The following is a 19,892-nucleotide window of genomic DNA, read 5'->3' on the forward strand; positions in this document are numbered from 1 at the left end:
AAATCTGCAGCCATGAAATCTGCCAGCAAACTGCCTATCTCCCCCCAGAGAGAGGTTTAATAATAAGTAGCAATCACAAACAATAATAATTCTAGCAATACCTGCTGACATTTCTTGAATACCTAGTAAATTAGCTTTATATAATTACTGTAGAGGTTATGTATCTCATTTAACCCTTATAATAACCTGTGAGATAGCTGTGCTTGTTAGGACCATATTCCAGATGAGGTTTGGAGGGCTTGAATAACTTGCCTGGCTCTAGGGCCAGCACATGATGAGGTTGATATCTGAAATCTGTCAGTGTGGGCTGCAAAACCTGTGCCTGTTCCACTTTTTTATGATCCTATCCCATGGAGCTGAAAGCCTGGCTGCTTCTTTGAGCCACTGTTGCCTGTAGAAGTACAGAAAGCTGTCTGGCCTCTAGGCTTTGTAGAGAGGCCTCACTGGTCAGAGGTGGGCTGGGTGCCTCCTTGCAGGGATAGAAAAGATGGGAGAAAGGTACTCTTGACTGATTGCAAACACACACAGACCAGGTCCCCAATCCAGCACAGATAGGGGACACAGGCCCCAGGGATGAGGCCCATTCCACTTCATTATGTCTGTTTTTACATTGGGAAGCATGCCGTAGAGTTGCCTCCTCTCCATATTTCATCCCAGCAAGTGTGTGGTCTGTGGGAATGAAAACAACAGGGGACTCAAGCTAGTCTAAATAATTACTTTTTTGAAGCATGTGAGCCTGCTCTTTTACTGTTAAGATTTCTTCTTTTTAATATGCAGCATGAAAGAATAATGCTTTATTTCTAAAACCACCCAGTGACCGAAAGTTTGGATTTAAAAAATGCATAAGAATAAGATTGCTTGTGATATGAAAGGATGTACCAGTTTCCCTGGTGCATAAGATGTGATGTCATTTTTAAAAGTTGAATCTGTACCTGTTATTCAGGCAGATTTGTGTGTGAAGCATGGTTAGACCTGCGTTTGAAAATGTCTACAAAGCAAGTCTTCTAAATGCCCATTTACACAATAGAGGCACAGCAATGTTGTTTTGGGTTTTTGTGGGGGTTTTTTTTCCCCTTCTTTTCAAAATCATCTGGGCATTAACCCAGATGAGCAGAAATATTTAGCCCTGTACTCTTGGGTACATTGTGAATGCTTGATGAATATAAAACCCAGAGTACTGATGTAGCTTGAATTACAAGTTCCCTGAATAGATTTTCCACCTATGAAAAGGGAAGAATTGGAGAACCTAACTAAATTGCTTCTACATCAAGTGTCCAGTCCTATAATTAGATCTAAAAAAAGTCTCGCTTTTACTGCAATGCATAAACTACCGCATCATTATTAGAATTTCTTAATAGTGTTTTGGAGGGTTGATAGACATTTTCCCGCAAAAGAGAACATTTTTAAATAGAACTTCCGATATTTAGATATTCCAGCAGTCTGTTTGTTCTGACATTTTAAATTCTAAAGATTGTTTCAGGCTACAAATGATCTTGCAGACCATCTCTTCCCTCTGCCCACCACAGTTCCCCAACTCTTTAAAAAAAAATCACTGAAATCAATGAGAAGAACAGTCCTGCTGTTCCTGCAGTGCTGGCTGCTATTCTTGGTTCATGTCAGAAGCCCACGAGTAGACGACCTTACCACCCAAGGAACTAGACAGGGCTTTCAGATTCCACTTTGAGGGTAATGATCATGGCATGTGTGGGCTTAACCCCCATTCTCTTCCCAGATATTTGTCGTCATCTTGCTTTATCGGTTCTTCCCCTTCAGTTTGAAACCTGATGAGAGATACAACAGTAAGTTGAACTTAAATGTGTAACCACCATGACTATTTGATATTGGCAATCTGCTATCTACACTTTTATTCCTCACTGTGAATCTGCAAAATAAAGTCCTCTCAAGAACCAGTGCAGGGGGCACCTGGGTGGTTCAGTCGATTGAGCATCCCACTCTTGGTTTCAGCTCAGACCATGACCATGATCTCATTGGTCTTGGGATCAAGCCCTGGGTGGGCTCTGTGCTCAACAGGGAATCGGCTTGAGATTCTCTTCCTCTGCCCTTCCCCCCACTTGTACTCTCTCTCTCTCTTTCTCTTGAATAAATAAATCTCATAAATAAAAAAAGAACCAGTGCAGAAATTAGATGCTTATGATGTAGAGGTGTTTATAACTACAAAACAACATTTTTAATAAATGAAAGCAGAGGGATGCCTGGGTTTCTCAGTGGTTGAGCTCCTGCCTTCTGCCCAGGGCATGTTCCTGGAGTCCCTGGATCGAGTCCCACATTGGGCTCCCTGCATGGAACCTGCTTCTCCCTCTGCCTATGTCTCTGCCTCTCTCTCTGTGTCTCTCATGAATAAATAAGTAAAATCTTAAAAAAAAAATAAGTAAATGAAAGCAGACCCGGAAGTGCTATTATAATGTCCACAAAGAATGTGGAATAACACTGATCACTTCTGTTGTTTGTCTCTATTTTTTTCAAATATCAGAGAAAGAAGTAGCATCAGACAGTAGTCATAGCTACCCAAGGAACCACTGTGTTATTTGAGTTTATTAATCTTCATGTGATATGCCAGCTGTTCAGTCCCTGAGTTAACTTAGAAAGTGAACACATTTTTATCCCTATAGTACATCATTTTTCTGTTGTCCTGGATACTTACAGGTAAACCTAGTAATAGTAAACTCTAAAAAGAGCCACAGCAATTAACGCTAAGACCTTTAAAAGCAAGGGAAAAGTATGGATTCTACTATATATTAAAAATGTAGGGATCCCTGGTGGCTCAGCGGTTTGGTACCTGCCTTTGGCCCAGGGCATGATCCTGGAGTCCCGGGATCAAGTCCCACGTCGGGCTCCCGGCATGGAGCCTGCTTCTCCCTCCTCCTGTGTCTCTGCCTCTCTCTCTCTCTCTCTGCCTCTCTCTCTCTCTCTCTATCATAAATAAATAAATAATCTTTAAAAAAATAAAAATAAAAAATAAAAATGTAGGGGCAGCCCAGGTGGCTCAGGGGTTTAGCGCCACCTTCAGCCCAGGGCCTGATTCTGGAGACCCAGGATCCAGTCCCTCGTTGGGCTCCCCACATGGAGCCTACTTCTCCCTCAGCCTGTGTCTCTACCTCTCTCTCTCTCTCTCTCTCTCTGTGTGTGTGTGTATGTGTGTGTGTGTCTTTCATGAATAAATGAAATCTTTAAAAAAAATGTAGTAAGGTAAAAGATTAGGGTAGACCTAAAAGAGTGTATAAGATATCTCCCATATATTTTAAAGCTTCTTGAGGGCAGGGACCCTGTCTCATTTCTTTGAATGATACCACCTAATTTGACACTGAACAGATGCTCAATGAGCAATAATTGAATTAATTTGAAGGATGAGTCATAGTTTGGTATGTTTTGTAAAATTTTTTTTAAAGATTTTATTTATTTATTTATGACAGACACAGAGAGAGAGATTGAGAGAGGTTTTTTTTGAAGGTAACAATAAGTAATCAGTCATGTCTGAAAACCAAGAGAGGGGGGGAAAAAACAAAGAGAAAGTTTGTGTACCAGAGTTCTATTTATTATTTGTTTTATGTTAATAAAACTCAGATTAATTTCATAGAACTTATATTTAATGTCACATTGACATTATTTTATGATACAAAAAGCCTGTGTGCTTTGAAAAAGGATGTGTTTTTATCAAAGTAATGCTACCGCTAAACTTTGGGAAATAGAAAAAAGAACACATGAGCTTTGAAAGTCATAATAGCTACAAAAATATATAGATTATGCATCTGTTCATAGGGTATAGTCAATAGATGCAGAAAAAGCATTTGACAAAGTACAACATCCATTCATGGTAAAACCCTGAACAAAATAGGTTTAGAGGGAACATACCTCAGAAATCATAAACGCCAAAAAAAAAAAATCATAAACGCTGTATATGAAAAACCCACAGCTAATATCATCCTCAATGGAGGAAAAATGAGAGCCTTTCCTGTATAGTCAGGAATAAGACAGGGATGTTTACTTTCACCACTGTTATTTAACATGATACTGGAAGTCCTAGCAACAGCAATCAGACAACAAAAAGAAATTAAAGGCATTCAAACTGGCAAGGAAGAAGTCGAACTTTCACTATTTGCATATGACATGATACTCTATATAGAAAACCCAAAAGACTCCATCAAAAAATTGCTAGAATTGGGGATCCCTGGGTGACCCAGCAGTTTAGCACCTGCCTTTGGCCCAGGGCACGATCCTGGAGACCCGGGATCGAATCCCACGTCAGGCTCCTGGTACATGGAGCCTGCTTCTCCCTCTGCCTATGTCTCTGCCTCTCTCTCTCTCTCTCTCTCTCTGTGTGTGACTATCAGAAATAAATTAATTAATTAATTAATTAATTAAATAAAATAGATAAATGAATTCAGTAAACTCACCAGATAAAAAAATAAACATATAGAAATTGGTTGCGTGTCTACACACCAATTATGAAGCAGCAGAAAGAGAAATTAAGGAATCAATCCCATTTACAGTTGTGCCAAAAACAGTAAGATACCTAGGAATAAATCTAACTAAAGAGTTGAAAGACCTGTCTCTGAAAACTATACAACACTGATAAAAAAAAATGAAGATGACACAAAGAAATGGAAAGACATTTCATGCTCATGCATTGGAAGAACAAATATTGCTAAATTGTCTATAATACCAAAGCAGACTATATATTTAATGCAATCCCTATCAAAATACCAACATTTTTCATGGAGCTAGAACAAACGATCCTAAAACTTGTATGCAACTACAAAAGACCCCGAATAGCTAAAGGAACCTTGAAAAAAAAAAAAAAGCAAAGCTGAAAGCATCACAATTCCAGACTTTAAATTATATTACAAAACTGTAGTGATCAAAACAGTATGGTACTGACACAAAAATAGACCCATCAATCATTGGCACAGAACAGAAAACCCAGAAATGAACCCACAACTAGATGGTCAATTAATCTTCAACAGAATATCCAATGGGAAAAAGAGAGTCTCTTCAACAAATGATGTTGGGAAAACTGGAAAGTAACATACAAAAGAATGAAACTGAGCCACTTTCTTACACCATACACAAAAATAAATTCAGGGGAGGAGGGCGGGGGGTGGGGGTGAATGGGTGACAGGCACTGAGGGGGGCACTTGACATGATGAGCACTGGGTGTTATTCTGTATGTTGGCAAATTGAACACCAATAAAAAATAAATTTATTATAAAATAAATAAATAAATAAATAAATAAATAAATAAATAAATAAATAAAATGAATTCAAAATGGATGAAAGACCTAAATGTGAAACAGGGAACTATCAAAGTCCTAGAGGAGAAGACAGGCAGTAATCTTTGACAATGGCTGTGGCAGCTTCTTTTTAGATATGTTTCCTGAGGCCAGGGAAGCAAAAGCAAAAATTGTTTATTGGGACTTCATCAAAATAAGAAGCTTATGTACAGTGAAGGAAACAATCACCAAAACTAAAAGGCAATCTACAGAATAGGAGAAGCTATTTGCAAATGACATACCTGAAAAAAGGTTAGTATCCACAATATAAAAAGAACTTACAAAAATGCCCCAAAATGAATAATCCAATTAAAAATGGGCAGAAGACATGAATAGAGAAGACATACGGACAGCCAATAGACACAAAAAAAGGTGGTCAATATCACTGATCATCAGGAAAACACAAATCAAAACAACAATGAGATACCACCTCACTCCTGTCAGAGTGGCTAAAATCAACAACACAAGAAACAATAGGTGTTGATGAGGATGTGGAGAAAGAGCAACCCTCGTGCACTGTTGGTGGAAATGCGAACTGGTGCAGCCACTGTGGAAAATAGTATGGAGGTTCCTCAAAAAGTTAAAAATAGAACTACCTTATGATCCAACAATTGTACTATTAGGTATTTACCAAAAGAATACCAAAATGCTAATTTGAAGGGATACATGCACCCTGATGTTTACAGCAGCATTAGCTACAATAGCCAAATTATGGAAACAGCCCAATTGTCCATCAACTGATGAATGGATAAAGAACATATGAAGTGTGTGTGTGTTTGTGTGTGTGTGTGTGTGTGGTAATGGAATATTACTCTGCCATGAGGAATGAAATTTTGCCATTTGCAAGGACATAGATAGAGCTAGAGAGTATTATGCTAGGTGAAACAAGTCAGAGATAGACAAATACCAAATGATTTCACTCATATGTGGAATCTAAGAAACAAAACAAGCAAAGAGTGTGTGTGGTGGGGGGGGGAAGCAATGAAGAGGCAAACCAAGAAATAAACTCTTAACTATAGAAAACAGATTGATTATGATCAGAGGGGGTGTGGGGGATGGGTAAAAGAGGTAATGGGGATTAAGGAGTGTGCTTATGATGAGCACTGGGTGTTGTATGGAAGTGTTGAATCATTTCATTTGTACACATAAAAAAACTATTATAGCCTATGTTAACTAACTGGAATTTAAATAAAAACTTTAAAATATATATTACCACAAGATATATGGGACTGTTGATCTTTCCACTCTTAGAGAACAGAGGACCCTGGAGAGGAAGTCATCATTTTGCCTCTGGTTGGTGTCATTGAGTTTTTACTCAACTAATTTCTTGTTCCTTTGTTTTTTAGTATTTTATAGCTTTTAGACATAAAAGTGATAGAACATGTGATAGAATAACGCATCAGAATAAATGCTCACTGATTGTGTCTGAGTACTGTACTTGTATTGCTTTGTTTTGTTTCATTTTGTATTAACAATAGTCTATCCACCATTGCTGTGAAACCCCTTCACCCCTAACTTATTCACATGTGCTATAGGCATGCGTGAGTGTACGTATATAGAAAAATGGTTCCCATCATTACAGCTAGTGTTTCTTCTTTCCATGTATAGTTTTCTGTCCTTTATAAATCATTTATATTTTATCACAAAAAAGGTGTCCAAACCATTTCTTCACAGCCAATTTGCAAATATGGTTTGTAGGTTAGATTGAGTACATGTAGAGACACCTTGCAACTGGGTTTAAACCCCAAAGATAATCCCTTTTGGGGACTACTACATCCTGCTTTGTTTTCTCTCCTTGGCTAAAGTTTTTATATGCCTATATTTTCAACATTATAAACATGTTTGAAGAAATGTGCAACATAGAGCTCAGTAGTTACGAGTCCTGCACATCAAAAGCTATACCTTATATCTCTTCCTCTCAGAAAAAAAAAAATCAGTTTTATATATAACACAAATATCTATATGTGTATATAAATATGTATGTATGTATATGTATATCTATGTGTATATGGATAGATGGACACGATATATTCAAAGCTTGTATTTATTTTTGCCTTTTCCCAAAGCAGCTAGTTAGATAACAGAATCTCAGAATTAGATACAAGTCTATCTTGGTGACCTTCTAGGCTGAGCCCCTGGGACTTGTTGGTGTGGATGGTTTGCTTACTTTCCCCATACTTTCTTCTTTGTTTCCATAGATAAACATCATTCAGGGAATAGTGGCAGAAATCAACACCAAGACGGGGGAATCTGAGTGCCGCTATTATAAAGAACGGCTGCTTTACTTGGAAGAAGGCCAGAAAGACTCTCTAATCGACAATTCGAGAGTGCTGTGTTGTCATGGAGAACTGAAGAACAATCGAGGAGTGGTGAGTAGCTACTCTCTTCCAGTGGTTTCCTCCTAGACCTCCCCCAACGCTTAATCCATTTGATGCCCAGCCTCCTATGCCTTTCTTACCCAGGGTCACATGCTTTATACAAAAATTGCTTTCCGGTGTCTTTTGTATCATAGGATCCCCTATAATTGGATATATATTGTATGTATATTTATGTATTATAATTTTTATATAAATAATATGCATTCTGTTTCTAACTTATAATTAATATATACTTACATATTTTATACAAAGTATTTTATTTATTTATTTATTTATTTATTTATTTATTTTTATTTTAAATTTCACAACCAGTACATATTCAGGAAGAATTTTGGAAACCAACATAGGGTTGCCAACTTTGTATTTTGTTTGATCATGACCTTCAATATCAAATACAGAACAGTTAGCATCTCCTCCTGCTTTAATATCAGAAAAAAAGGGGTGATTTTAGCAGAATGTATATTATGATCTCAGAAAAACAGCTCTTAAATTAAAACTCTTAGGTTTATGAGAAATTCTTTGCTTTTTTTATGGACTGGTACCCATCCACACACTGCCATTTTTACTTTTTTTAAAACAATAACCTGCCCTCCATTGGCTGCATATTTAACTCCACCCAATTTCCTGGCTTTTTATTCCTGAGTAGATATTAAAATTGTTCCTTCTCTCCTGTTGTAGTAACTTGGATGGATCTCCCTGGAGCACTACTACAATGGGTTATAATTATCTACCATATATCTGTCAGTATTTTCCATTATGCTATGATCTTTTAGGGTAAAGACCATGTCTTGTTAATCCCCAGCACTTTATTATGGAGACCTGGCATGGACTAAGCACTCAATAATGTTAGGTGAATGAGTGAAGGAATGAATGAATGAATGTTTGTATAAAGAAAGGATGGATTTAAATTTTGTGAGAGTTCAAAATTCTTTTAACTCACCAGACTATTTTTGTGTGTAGCCAGTAGAAATTAATGCTAATATATATATTGTATATTATAATTTATACATATACATAAAAATATATGTATAACAGATTTTATTATATGTAATATGTACTTAAATTCAATGTTGGGAAAGCCATTTAAAAAGAGAATCTCTTCTTTTATTATATTTCATCTTCAGTATCTAGTTAACCCTTAGAATAGAAGCCAAAACTAGATTGAATAGTTCTTAATAAAGCTTTGATGATTCAAGGGGCAACCTTTTGACCTGGACTTTGGAGTGGCATTCGTGAGCAGGCTACGAAATGTTATTTGAAATCATTGAGTGTATGTCATAGCACCCATTCTCAGAGCTGCTGCGGATCCAACCAGCTGATGGTACAACAGAGGTAATGAGACTGGTCACAGGCCACTGCTTGAAGAAGTGTTTCTGTTTGACTATAGAGTTACTGATTGCTAGAAAGCTGAATTCTGCTTCTTGCTGATTTTCAGAAAGCCCTGATGGACTTCTAATGTCTAATACTCTGGCTTCTTAAACATTCTTTCTCAGAAGCCCTGTGGGAAATAGGGAAATATATCACTGCATGGAATGATATATTCTCTTTCTGTCCATCAGAAAAGGACTGAGGCTCTGGCTGGATGTACCTAGGGCTTTAAAGATGAACTCTAGTTCATATTTCAGGCAGATAGATTTTTGAAAACAAAGATAGTAGTTGAGGTGGGAGGTTTGTTTTAGTTATTTGCTTTTCCCAATAGATTATAGAAGCCATTATGAACAAAGTCCTGTGTCAAAAGGAAAGCTCGATAACTTGAGAGCTAAAAGAAGCTGAGACTAAGGATGGAAATTCTCAGTGAACACTCATACATAAGGGATATTTTAAAAAGGTTTCCCAGAAACACCTGGATGGCTCAGTGGTTGAGTATCTATCTGCCTTTGGCTCAGGTCATGATTCTGGGGTCCTGGGATCAAGTCCCACATTAGGCTCCCCGCAGGAAGCCTGCTTCTCCCTCTGCCTATGTCTCTGCCTTTCTCTGTGTGTCTCTCATGAACAAATTAATAAAACCTTTAAAAAAAAAAAGTTTCCCAGACAATCTGAGTTCAAATTGTCTATTTTGGTTAGAGGATTGATTGAAGTAGAAACTGTAAAAAAAAAAAAAAAAAAAAAAAAAAGTTTAGTATATAAAACAAAGGCCAACCCCTTCCTGCCCCATCCCCCAAAGAAGTCTTAACATTCTTTCTATATCCCCCTCCTCAAAAAAAAGGCCCTTAACTTGGTTCTTTTTTGTTGTTGTTATTGTTTTTAGTTTTTCTTTACTCTGTTTAAATGCACATTTGATAAACAAAATCACACTCCTCAACCTCCTTCCACCCAGTACAAAATTATCACTTATATTTCCACCACCCAACATTTGAGCTTTAATTTCTACAAGTGTGTGTGTGTGTGTGTGTGTGTGTGTGTGCGCACGTCAGAGTGGGTGTGGGAGGGATCCACAAGTTTCTTTTCTCCCAAATATAAAATTGTCTGATAATGCTGAATGTGCTTCCCCTGCCCCCAAATCAAGATTCTAATCTGAGTCTCCACCTTTTTGAGACCCCCAGGTTCACGTTCCCAAATATCTCCATTGGAAAACCAGAACCAGCTGCAAATGTTGTAGATCTTTTCATTTCAATTCGTCAGCATTTCCAAACTGTGAGAAGAGTCTAGCACTTGGAATTGAATGGAGCCAATTTACCCCAGCTCCACCCAGCGAAATTGCTTTCATGATGTGGTTTGAGACAAGTCTTTATTTTTGAGATTTTCTTTTCACCCACAACACACACATCAGTCATTCAGCCTTTTAAGAACAACCTCTTCAGAGAACTGAGGTTCTGAGGAACATAACTGAGAAGGACCAGTTCTTTGATCATCTTTCTTTGTGGCTAAAGCAGCATGCTCTGGTTCCCTCGGGAATGGGCAGTGTTCCAAGTTGAAGTGCCCGGATGGAGCTGATACTCAGCTCTGTGGTTTAAGGAATAAGTGTTTTTATGGGTTTGGGAAGCAAAGATTAATATTAGGCTTTGATATGCCCATCACATCTTTTATAGACTATTGTTCATTATCATCTCTTAGGATTATATTGGGTCCTATAAACCAAAGCTCAGGTGGGAGTGGGGGTAATAACTTCTTTTTTCTTCATTGCTCCTTTTATTCTATTACCCCTTCTCACTTTTTTCTTACGGAAGCTGGAGGCTATGTGTGTCTGCACAGGTTGTGAAATACAATGTGAATTGGTGTCCCTGGAGCTGGCAGTCCTGGCTGCAGATGTCTGTAGGCAGAAAGGCCTTCTCCATGGTGATCCTAGGGAGACATTCCTCCAGGATAGGCACTAAATGCATCTGGAAATATCCCCAAAATGCCTGACTTCTGTTCTGGAGGTAGATTTGAGCCTTGAAGTTTATAATAAAATGTGAACCTGGTACCTGGGGAACTCTTACCCACAGAAGTCCACTGATCAACTTCTTATTAGACTGTTGCTTAAGAAAATCCTGTGGATTCTTCTCTTCTAGAAACTGCATGTTTTCCTGTTCCAAGAAGTGCTTGTGATCACTCGAGCTGTCACTCACAATGAGCAGCTCTGCTACCAGTTGTACCGGCAGCCAATCCCTGTAAAGGACCTCCTACTGGAAGACCTGCAGGATGGAGAAGTGAGGCTGGGCGGCTCCTTGCGTGGGGCATTTAGCAACAATGAGAGAAGTATGGATGGCAGTCAGTTTTGATCAGTTGAATGGTTTTGGTTGTGGTGGTTCAGAGGGAGTGGCTGGGGGAAAGAGAAGAGCCATGGCCTCAGAGTCACGCTACATTCCAGTGCTGTCTCATTACTCACTGCCTGTGTAACCTTGTGTAATCTCTGTGAGCCTCAGTTTCCCATCTGCAAAATGGGCATGTATACATTCCTACTTTATAAAGTTGTTTTAAGGATTAAGATACTGCAAGTAAACCTGTCTGCACAAAACAGGTGCTCCTTAGGTTCCTTTTCTCTATCTCCTTCTATTGAATAAAAGCATGCTTGATACCTGTTAGTCCCTATGTCGATACCAGTTGCTTACTGGTGGCTCTTGTTGAGCCAGCAGGCTGGTCCCTGAAGAAGCTCGAGAATGGTCATCTGGGCTGAGGATTCATCTGCAATTACTTGAATGGGCTTCCCTAACTTGAGACTTAAACAAAGAAATTGACCAAGAGAAGCTAAGATGGCAGCGTTTCCAGAGTATCTTGTGTGTCATTCCAGGAACTAGTACACACTGGTAAACTAGGTCAAATTCCTTGCCCCTACAGAGCTTACATTATGATAGGAGATAAACGATGAAGAAATATTCAGATGCCATTAAGAGAACTAAAACCTAGTATGAGGTAGATAGGATAACGGTTGGAGGTTTGCTTTGGGGGAAATGATCAGAGGAGTCTTCCTTGAGAAAGTGACATTCAAGCCTCTTGGGTTAACACTGGCATCATATTGTCAAAATAATGAGTATGTACTGCCTCTTACCTACTCATCAGTTCCTCCACCTTGGTGGTGGTGGTGCTGGTGGTGGTTGAATACTGACTGTGTGCCTGGTATTGTATCAGTACGTATATTATCACATTTAGCCCTCATAATAATGTTAAAAGATAGGTTCTCTTTGTTTCTCCCATTTTACAAAGAAGGACACTGAGACATGGAGAAGTTAAGGCACTTGCCAGGAGCAAAGGGCAGAGCCTGAATTTGTCTGAAGTGGTAGTTCCCCAGCCCGCTGGCTACAGAATAGTGCAAGGGGACTGAGCACACGTGCTTCTGTGAACCAAGCTTTGCACATGGCATGTGGGACCTGTTATGTGCCAGTTAAACTAAATAAAAGGTCTTCCAAACTGTACACTACCGTTTTTCAAATGCACACAACTCCTCTGGAGATAATGAAAATGCATTTTTATTTTTTTTTCATTTTTATTTTAAAATGAAACTGAACCTGTAACTGCTCTGAGTCTTTACCTATCTTCTCAACCATTCAGGTACTAGATATACAGGTACCATTGTGTGGAGGATCATGGGCATATTTTGATATTCCATAGAGCTTCTGAAAATTGAAAAGGCTGTAGCTTGGGGCAGTGGTTGAAATTCCAGATTATTAGGCCCACCCACCTTGTACCTATTGAATCCTAATCTCTAAGGGTAGGGTCTGGGCATCTATGTTTTTAACAAGTTCACAAGGGGTTTTAATATGCACCCGGGTTTAAACTGAGGTCCATTTGCTAGCATCACAGGCAACTGAGAGCTACCTTGGCATCAAACTTAGTCAATGGTGGCTGCAGGGCAGAGCTGAGCCATGTCCTGGACCGGTGGGACATGTTTCACAATCAATGAATGATGTCTGCCCTAGATACAGGGGGAGTTAAGGCCACCTTTGACCTGGGAAAGACCTGTCCATTGACCTTTTTTATATGTATTTTTCACTTCTAGTTAAAAACTTCTTCAGAGTAAGTTTCAAAAACGGATCCCAAAGTCAGACCCACTCACTACAAGCCAACGACACCTTCAACAAACAGCAGTGGCTCAACTGCATTCGTCAAGCCAAAGAAACAGTTCTGTGTGCTGCCGGGCAGGCTGGGGACCTGGACTCCGAGGGACCGTTCCTAAATCCTGCCACTGGGAGCAGGGAGCCACAGGGAGAAACAAAACTTGAGCAGATGGACCAATCAGACAGTGAGTCAGACTGTAGTATGGACACGAGTGAGGTCAGCCTCGACTATGAGCGCATGGAACAGACAGACTCTTCCTGTGGGAACAGCAGGCACGTTGAGAGCAATGTCTGACAGAGGCGTGTGTACTTCCTGGAAGTAACCCTGTGTCTTACCTGTACAGTATTTGCATTCCACACATGGAACAGTTTGGAGAAGCACTTTTTAATACTTTTGTGACCCTGTTGACCCAGTCCCTTGTATCTGTATCCTTGTCTCTAGTACTGTAACTGCCAATCTGTCTGTGTAAGCTGGGGTTCCATGGCAACTCACCTTGTGTTGCATTTCACAAGTGTCTGGATGGTTGGAGAGGTACTTGAACAAGTTACTTTCATGTGTTCTGCTGGATTTAAACCAATAGAAAAGAATCTCTAAACTACTGTTTCATGTAGATTGCTTAAGAGTCCTCCTGTGTTTTCTCTAGTGCTTTTCTAGCTCTTTGACATGATAGCTGAAAGCATGGAATTTACAGGGCATGAGGAAGTCACTTGTGTATCATGATGATCTTTGCAGGAAAACGGGAAAAGATCAGTCCTTACAGTGAACCTGGTTCAATGTTATCCATCCCAAAAGCATGAACACATACTTGGGGATTCTGGATGCTTAATTTTGCAAAGGAAGAAGCACTATGTTGATATCATTCAGTGCAAATAATCTATTAGGACTTGGAATAGTCTCTTGGAATAGACCTTAAGAGAACTAGCCTAAAAGCAGCTGTCAGCTCTGAATCTTGAATGAAATGCAGTTGCACTAAGAGGTCTCTGTCACAGTTGCTGGCTTGCTTTAGAGAGCCATTTCTAGCCTCAAATACCAGAATAGAACTCAAAAGGCCTGGGGGATACCTGGCAGGATAATGAGAAGGCCTATCATCACTTTGTTTCATGTGCCAAGGGCTACTCATATTTTGGAGCATTGAGGAAGAGACTGTAGGTGAGTCAGTGACTCTGTTTATCGAAACATATGAGAAGAATTTGGAAGAAGTGCTTCATCATGACCTTAGGCAGGAAACATTAAGAGAAAAGCAAGAGCCAGTGCCCTTCTGGGAAAGGCCAGAGTCTTGGGTTTTCCTGCTCTGCTTTTGGGTCAACACTTTGCCGTCTCAGGCTCTGTGCTATGATCAGTCATAATTACATTCTCTGTAGGCCAATTTTAATTAACTCTATGATTAAGTAGAATCAGTTAGCCAAACTAGTAACCTCCTTGTCTAGCCTTGATTTACAATGCAGGGTAGACTGCCAACCTTTAAAAAAAGTTAACTGAATACACAGAGAAGCTCCCTGTGAGTGTAAATATCAAGGGTGACTTGTGCAAAATTATTCCCACACCAGCACTAGTAGTAATGATTCTAAATTATTGCCAAAAAAAATTTTTTTAAATCTTCTGTGTCTTTTGAGTTTACAGAAAGCAGTAAATGCTATGTTATCATTTTATTATGTACATCTAACATGTGCATTCAAAGAAGCTGTGTGACAAGATGTATCAATATGAAAACAAGGTAATATTACTTATTTTTCAAAAACAAAAAAATATTGTGGTCAATTTTACCCTGTAAAACATATTTCTGTATTTATAGATTTTAAACTTGGTGAATTTTTTTCTATTATGAGTTTATTTAAAATTCCTTTGTTTCTCAAATTGTTATTGATTTAGCAAGTGAATGAACTGCAGATAAAAGCAGACATAAGCTGAGAACTGATGTTTGATGGTGGAGGAAGAGGAAATCATTTTCTGCAAGAGCCATTGGCCACTTTGGCCAGTATGTTGAGACAAGAGGTCTGTTAAGTGCTGGCCTATGAGAAGAAAGTGAATGTTTTGATGAAATGAATGTTTTTGTATAATGGCCTTAAACTTTTCTGGAAGCATTTCAAATAAATTACATTAAAATGTTATCCTCTCTGTGTACAGTATGTGCACTAGAAATGTCAAATTTCAGCTATCTTCCTAGGAGGTTCTTTCTGGAATTTTTGCTTCTTGTGCCCAAATACAAACTTTAAAATGGGGTGCAGGTTGAAATAAATGTTTTGATTTGATCTATCAAGACTTTTGCAGAGGTCCTGTTTCTAAGATCTGTTTTTTCAAGCATTCTCAACTCATTTACTTATTCATTTATTCATGTTTCACTTCTGTATCTTGAATCTGTACCTCATGTAAAGTCAAGAGATAAGTCATGATTGTGATAGGAAAAGAGTGTTGAATCTCACTGCTAGGATAGGCGACTGTTGAAAAAATTGACACCAAATAGTAGAAAGCAAATTCTACTTGGAAATTCTTAATGGAGGGGGCACCTGGGTAGTGCAGTGGTTGAGCGTCTGCCTTCAGCTCAAGTCATGACCCCAGGGTCCTGGGATCGAGTCCCACATCGGGGTCCCCGAAGGGAGGCTGCTTCTCCTTCTGCCTGTGTCTCTGACTCTCTCTGTGTGTTTCTCATGAATAAATAAAAATTTTTTAAAAAATTCTTACTGGAAATTCAAGCCACTTTTTCTTGAGTTTAGTGGTTAATTTGGGGGCACCTGGGTGGCTCAGTCACTTAAGCAACCGTCTCTTGATTTTGGCTCAGGTTGTGATCTCAGAGTTGTGAGATTGAGCCCCACACAGGGCTCCATGCTCAGCAGAGGAGTGTGCTTGAGAATTAACATTTTAATGCCAGCTCTCTGAAAAATAAATAAATAAATCTTTTATAAATATGGTTAGTTTTATTCCTCCAAAGAGTAGTCTTTATTTTTTTTATTTTATTTATTTGTTTAGAGTTGTGGGGGAGAAAGAAAGAGAGAATCTTAAGCAGGTTCCATATTGAGTGTGGAGCCCAACACCGGTCTCCATTTCACAACCCTGAGCCAAAAGCAAGAGTCAGACAACCAACTAAGCCACCCAGGTGCCCCCAAAAAGTAGTCTTTAGATGAAAAGGCTAAAAATTAGGGGATCCCTGGGTGGCTCAGCGGTTTGGCGCCTGCCTTTGGCCCAGGGCGCGATCCTGGAGTCCCAGGATCGAGTCCCGCGTCAGGCTCCCGGCGTGGAGCCTGCTTCTCCCTCTGCCTATGTCTCTGCCTCTCTCTCTCTCTCTCTCTCTCTCTCTCTCTGTTTGTGTGTCTATCATAAATAAATCAATCTTTAAAAAAAAAAGAAAAGGCTAAAAACTTTTAAGCTATTGGTCACCAATTCTCAATAACAGGGTGGCTCAATAAGGCTAGTAGATAGTCTCATCTTTGTAATAAACTCCCACCATTTTCTGTAACCTGCTGTTAATTCTAAGATTAGTCAATATATTCACATAAATGTAAGTCCAATTTTTCCTTTTCCAAATGAAAACTCACTCCTCATCCTTTTCTTTCTCCTCCTTCCTTTCCATCCTCCTTGTCTTTCTCTGGTGCTTCTTTGGATGTCCCTTCCACCTCTGATTACCATGATCATACTGACTTTGATACTGGAGGCTGTCTGGTAGTGTACTAGCATGTTGTGGGTTAGTACAAATGACTGAGGGCTAAATGGTTTTCTTCAGTTTATTCTCAAGATGTTATTTTACACATAACTCGATGTAATCCTTGCAGTCAAAATGAAAAGTCAGAAGCAAAGAAGAGTAAGAACCAGCAATTTTGTGCAAAATTAGAGTGTGGTTTCAGCTTCTGGGTTGTGGTCACCAGCAGTGACTGCTTTCATTTCCATCCCTGGCACAGTCTTCAGCAGCTGAGAATGTAAAGCTCTTCATTACAACAGTGCTGTTTTCACAAAATTTCTGTGAGTACAGGAAACTGCAATCCACTGTCTTGGAAAGCAAGCTGTTAAACTTTCCATTTACATTCTGTCTGTGTCCACCTTTTACTAATTCTCCAAAAGCCTGAGAACTCTTAGGGAGATTTGATCACACAGTTTTATTTGAGCCATTTCCCCACCTGACTCCCCTTGGCTACAGAGAACCCACACTGGACACCCCTTCTCACTGATGCAGTTGGTTCATTTAACTCATACTGTCTTTGTTTGTTGACAGAATGCTGGAATTATCGCATTGAAAGGGAATTTGAAGAGGGTGACTCAAGCCCAAACCTACCAGAAAGAATCTGAAGATCATGAAGATTTAAAACCTTGTTCATAGGAACACACAATGAGAAAAGGTGACTATATTCACTGCACCTACTATGCCTTCATGCAAACAAGCTGCAAAACAATCGCTGCTCATAGTGTCACACCTTCTTCCTCCAGGCTTGGTAGGCACATTAGTCGGTTGTGTAGATTCACCCAGACTAAGCACTTCTTCAACTGACCTGGAGAGCATAGCGAGGAATTGGAAACCATGCTTCATGACTTTGAAAGCTGATCATCTAGTTCAGGAAACGGGATGGGCATTCAAAATGACTGGTCCATTGACACATATGTGTTCACACACAGACACACTTAAATGTTAATGAGCTATGCTACTCGTCTGTGAAAGGTTTGAAGAATATCATCCTGCAAGTGTTGTATTCACTGTATCTGTTTCCGTGTCTGTGAAGAGACACCTTAAACCTTCAGACCATTTAAAAAAGTGAGATAGTGAATATGAAATCACTTTGAAAACTAAGAGATAATAGTTTTCATTGTTGTTATTTAATACTTTTAAATTTACATACGGCATTATGAAATTTCTCAAAAGTATGGCATTGGCCTTTTTCATTCATTGTACTGAATAATTGAAAGAGGGATAAGTTGTCTTCTCAATCCAGCAAATCCAGAGTATTTTTTTGTATTTTTTCTTTGGTATTTTCTTTCCCACAATTTTCTGTTTTGTTTTCTTTCTTTCTTTCTTCCTTTCTTTCTTTCTTTCTTTCTTTCTTTCTTTCTTTCTTTCTTTCAGCAACCCCAGAAAGAGATTTTGAACCTTGTGGATTTGGTCTCTTATTCTTGATTGGTTTTCAAAATCCTTATCCCTTTATTCCTACTTTTCATTTCCTTATATTTTGTTCTCTCTCTTAATTTACCTCTCCAAAGCCACTCCCTAACCTGATTCTTCCTTTACTGTGCCTGTGGGACTTGCATGTACTTCAATGGGCTCTCTTGCTTGTAGCTTCTGACCAGAGGGGAGTCCTTGCATGACATCAGAGAGGGCAGCAAGTGAGGTTAGAGTATTTATTCCTCCAGCCCTCTTGAAGAATGCCTCGGTCTGACTGCATCTCTTGACATGAATTCACAACTCCCCTCAAGGAGTCCTCTCTGAGTTCCCATTAAGCTTGCCAGCCTAGGATGGTACCAGCCTACTGTCACTAGCCGTAGGAGACTGCATTGTTTCTATACCCTGCCCACAAGTGCATAAGTCCTTTATGAAGTCCTCCTTGAATTAACCTAATTTGAATCTGCTGCAAAGCTTGCTAAGCCTCTGACAGATACTAGTGTCTGACATAATAAACATTATTTAACATGTGCTACATCTTCATCATCACTGTTATTCCACCATCTGCATTCTATTTTCATGTGTTGTGGTTCAAGGATACAAAGATCTTGTGGAATCATCAAAGATGGATTTTGTGTTTCTGTTTCTTATTGTTGTGATGGATTGTTTTCTGAGAAGAAACATGAAAATATATTTCAAAAACAAAGGCAAAATAGACTTTTTCAGGCATACCAAAGTCAAAAGAGTTCATAACCAGCAGGCCTATACTACAAGAAGTGTTAAAGAATCTTCTTTCAATCGAAGAAAAATGACACTAGATGGACATATGGATCCACACAATAGAAAGTAGAGCCCTAAAAATGCAACTATGTGGCAAAATAAGAAATACTCTTCTTCTTGTTTAAATCTCCTTAAATTAATGACTTCCAGCTATTATAGAGTAACAAGTATTACTTTTACCTTTTCATCTGAAAAAAGAGAGAGAGAGAGAATATACATGCAGCTGTGGTTTTGAAGACACTAGACATCAGATATGGAAGAACAATGGCCCTAAGAGACGGGGAGCAAATGAGTGAGGCCTATGATTTGCTCCAGCTTCTGGCCTTGAGAGAGTTTTCAGGCAGCAGTGCAGAGAGTGGAAACCCAGTGAACTCACTGAGTGGAATAGATGGAGCTGAAAGTGAAGGGAGACCAAGGCAGCTATGATTTAGAGAGGGACCAATGCCTAATGAGAGAACAGTGGTGGTCTGCAGAGGGACCCACTCAGGTGCTCAGCTGAGTACTGATCAGTGTACACATGTGAAAAAACTACCCAAGGGTGGTACAACCTATCAAAAAGGATTAGAGGGAACTCACACAGTGCTGGGAATAGTGCCTGTTCCCACAAACCACACCAGAAGAATATCACAATTGAGTAAAGTGCCCAGAAGGGCCTACTTTCAGGTGTGGGGAATAATTAACTCTATAGTAAACACTACTCTGGTTTCCACCTAACAAGTCTTATAAGAAAGGCTAAAAAGGATCAAACCATTTCCAAGCAACTTAACTGCATCCCAGAATAAAACTCAATTATTTATAGAACTTCAAAATTATCCCGCATCTAACAGGGTAAAATTCACAGTGCCTGACATCTAATCAAGGGCTATAAGGCATGCAGGAAAGTACAACCCATAG

The 19,892-nt window shown here is 39.2% G+C and overlaps 1 protein-coding gene across 6 annotated transcripts in view; it reads left to right on the forward strand.

Annotated features, from left to right (window-relative positions):
• The window catches only part of ARHGEF3 (Rho guanine nucleotide exchange factor 3), a 304,915-nt gene extending 289,517 nt beyond the window's left edge, over positions 1-15,398 (forward strand). For all 6 annotated transcript variants that reach the window (XM_025456268.3, XM_025456267.2, XM_049097492.1 and 3 more), the window contains 3 exons: positions 7,487-7,657; positions 11,158-11,344; positions 13,083-15,398. In XM_025456268.3, coding sequence (XP_025312053.1) covers positions 7,487-7,657; positions 11,158-11,344; positions 13,083-13,435 — 711 coding nt within the window. In that variant the 3' untranslated portion in view covers positions 13,436-15,398. The remainder of the gene's footprint in view (positions 1-7,486; positions 7,658-11,157; positions 11,345-13,082) is intronic.
• The last annotated feature ends 4,494 nt before the right edge of the window (positions 15,399-19,892 follow it).

This window comes from Canis lupus, chromosome 20 (genome assembly GCF_003254725.2).
Source record: "Canis lupus dingo isolate Sandy chromosome 20, ASM325472v2, whole genome shotgun sequence".
Taxonomy (NCBI): Eukaryota; Metazoa; Chordata; class Mammalia; order Carnivora; family Canidae; genus Canis; species Canis lupus.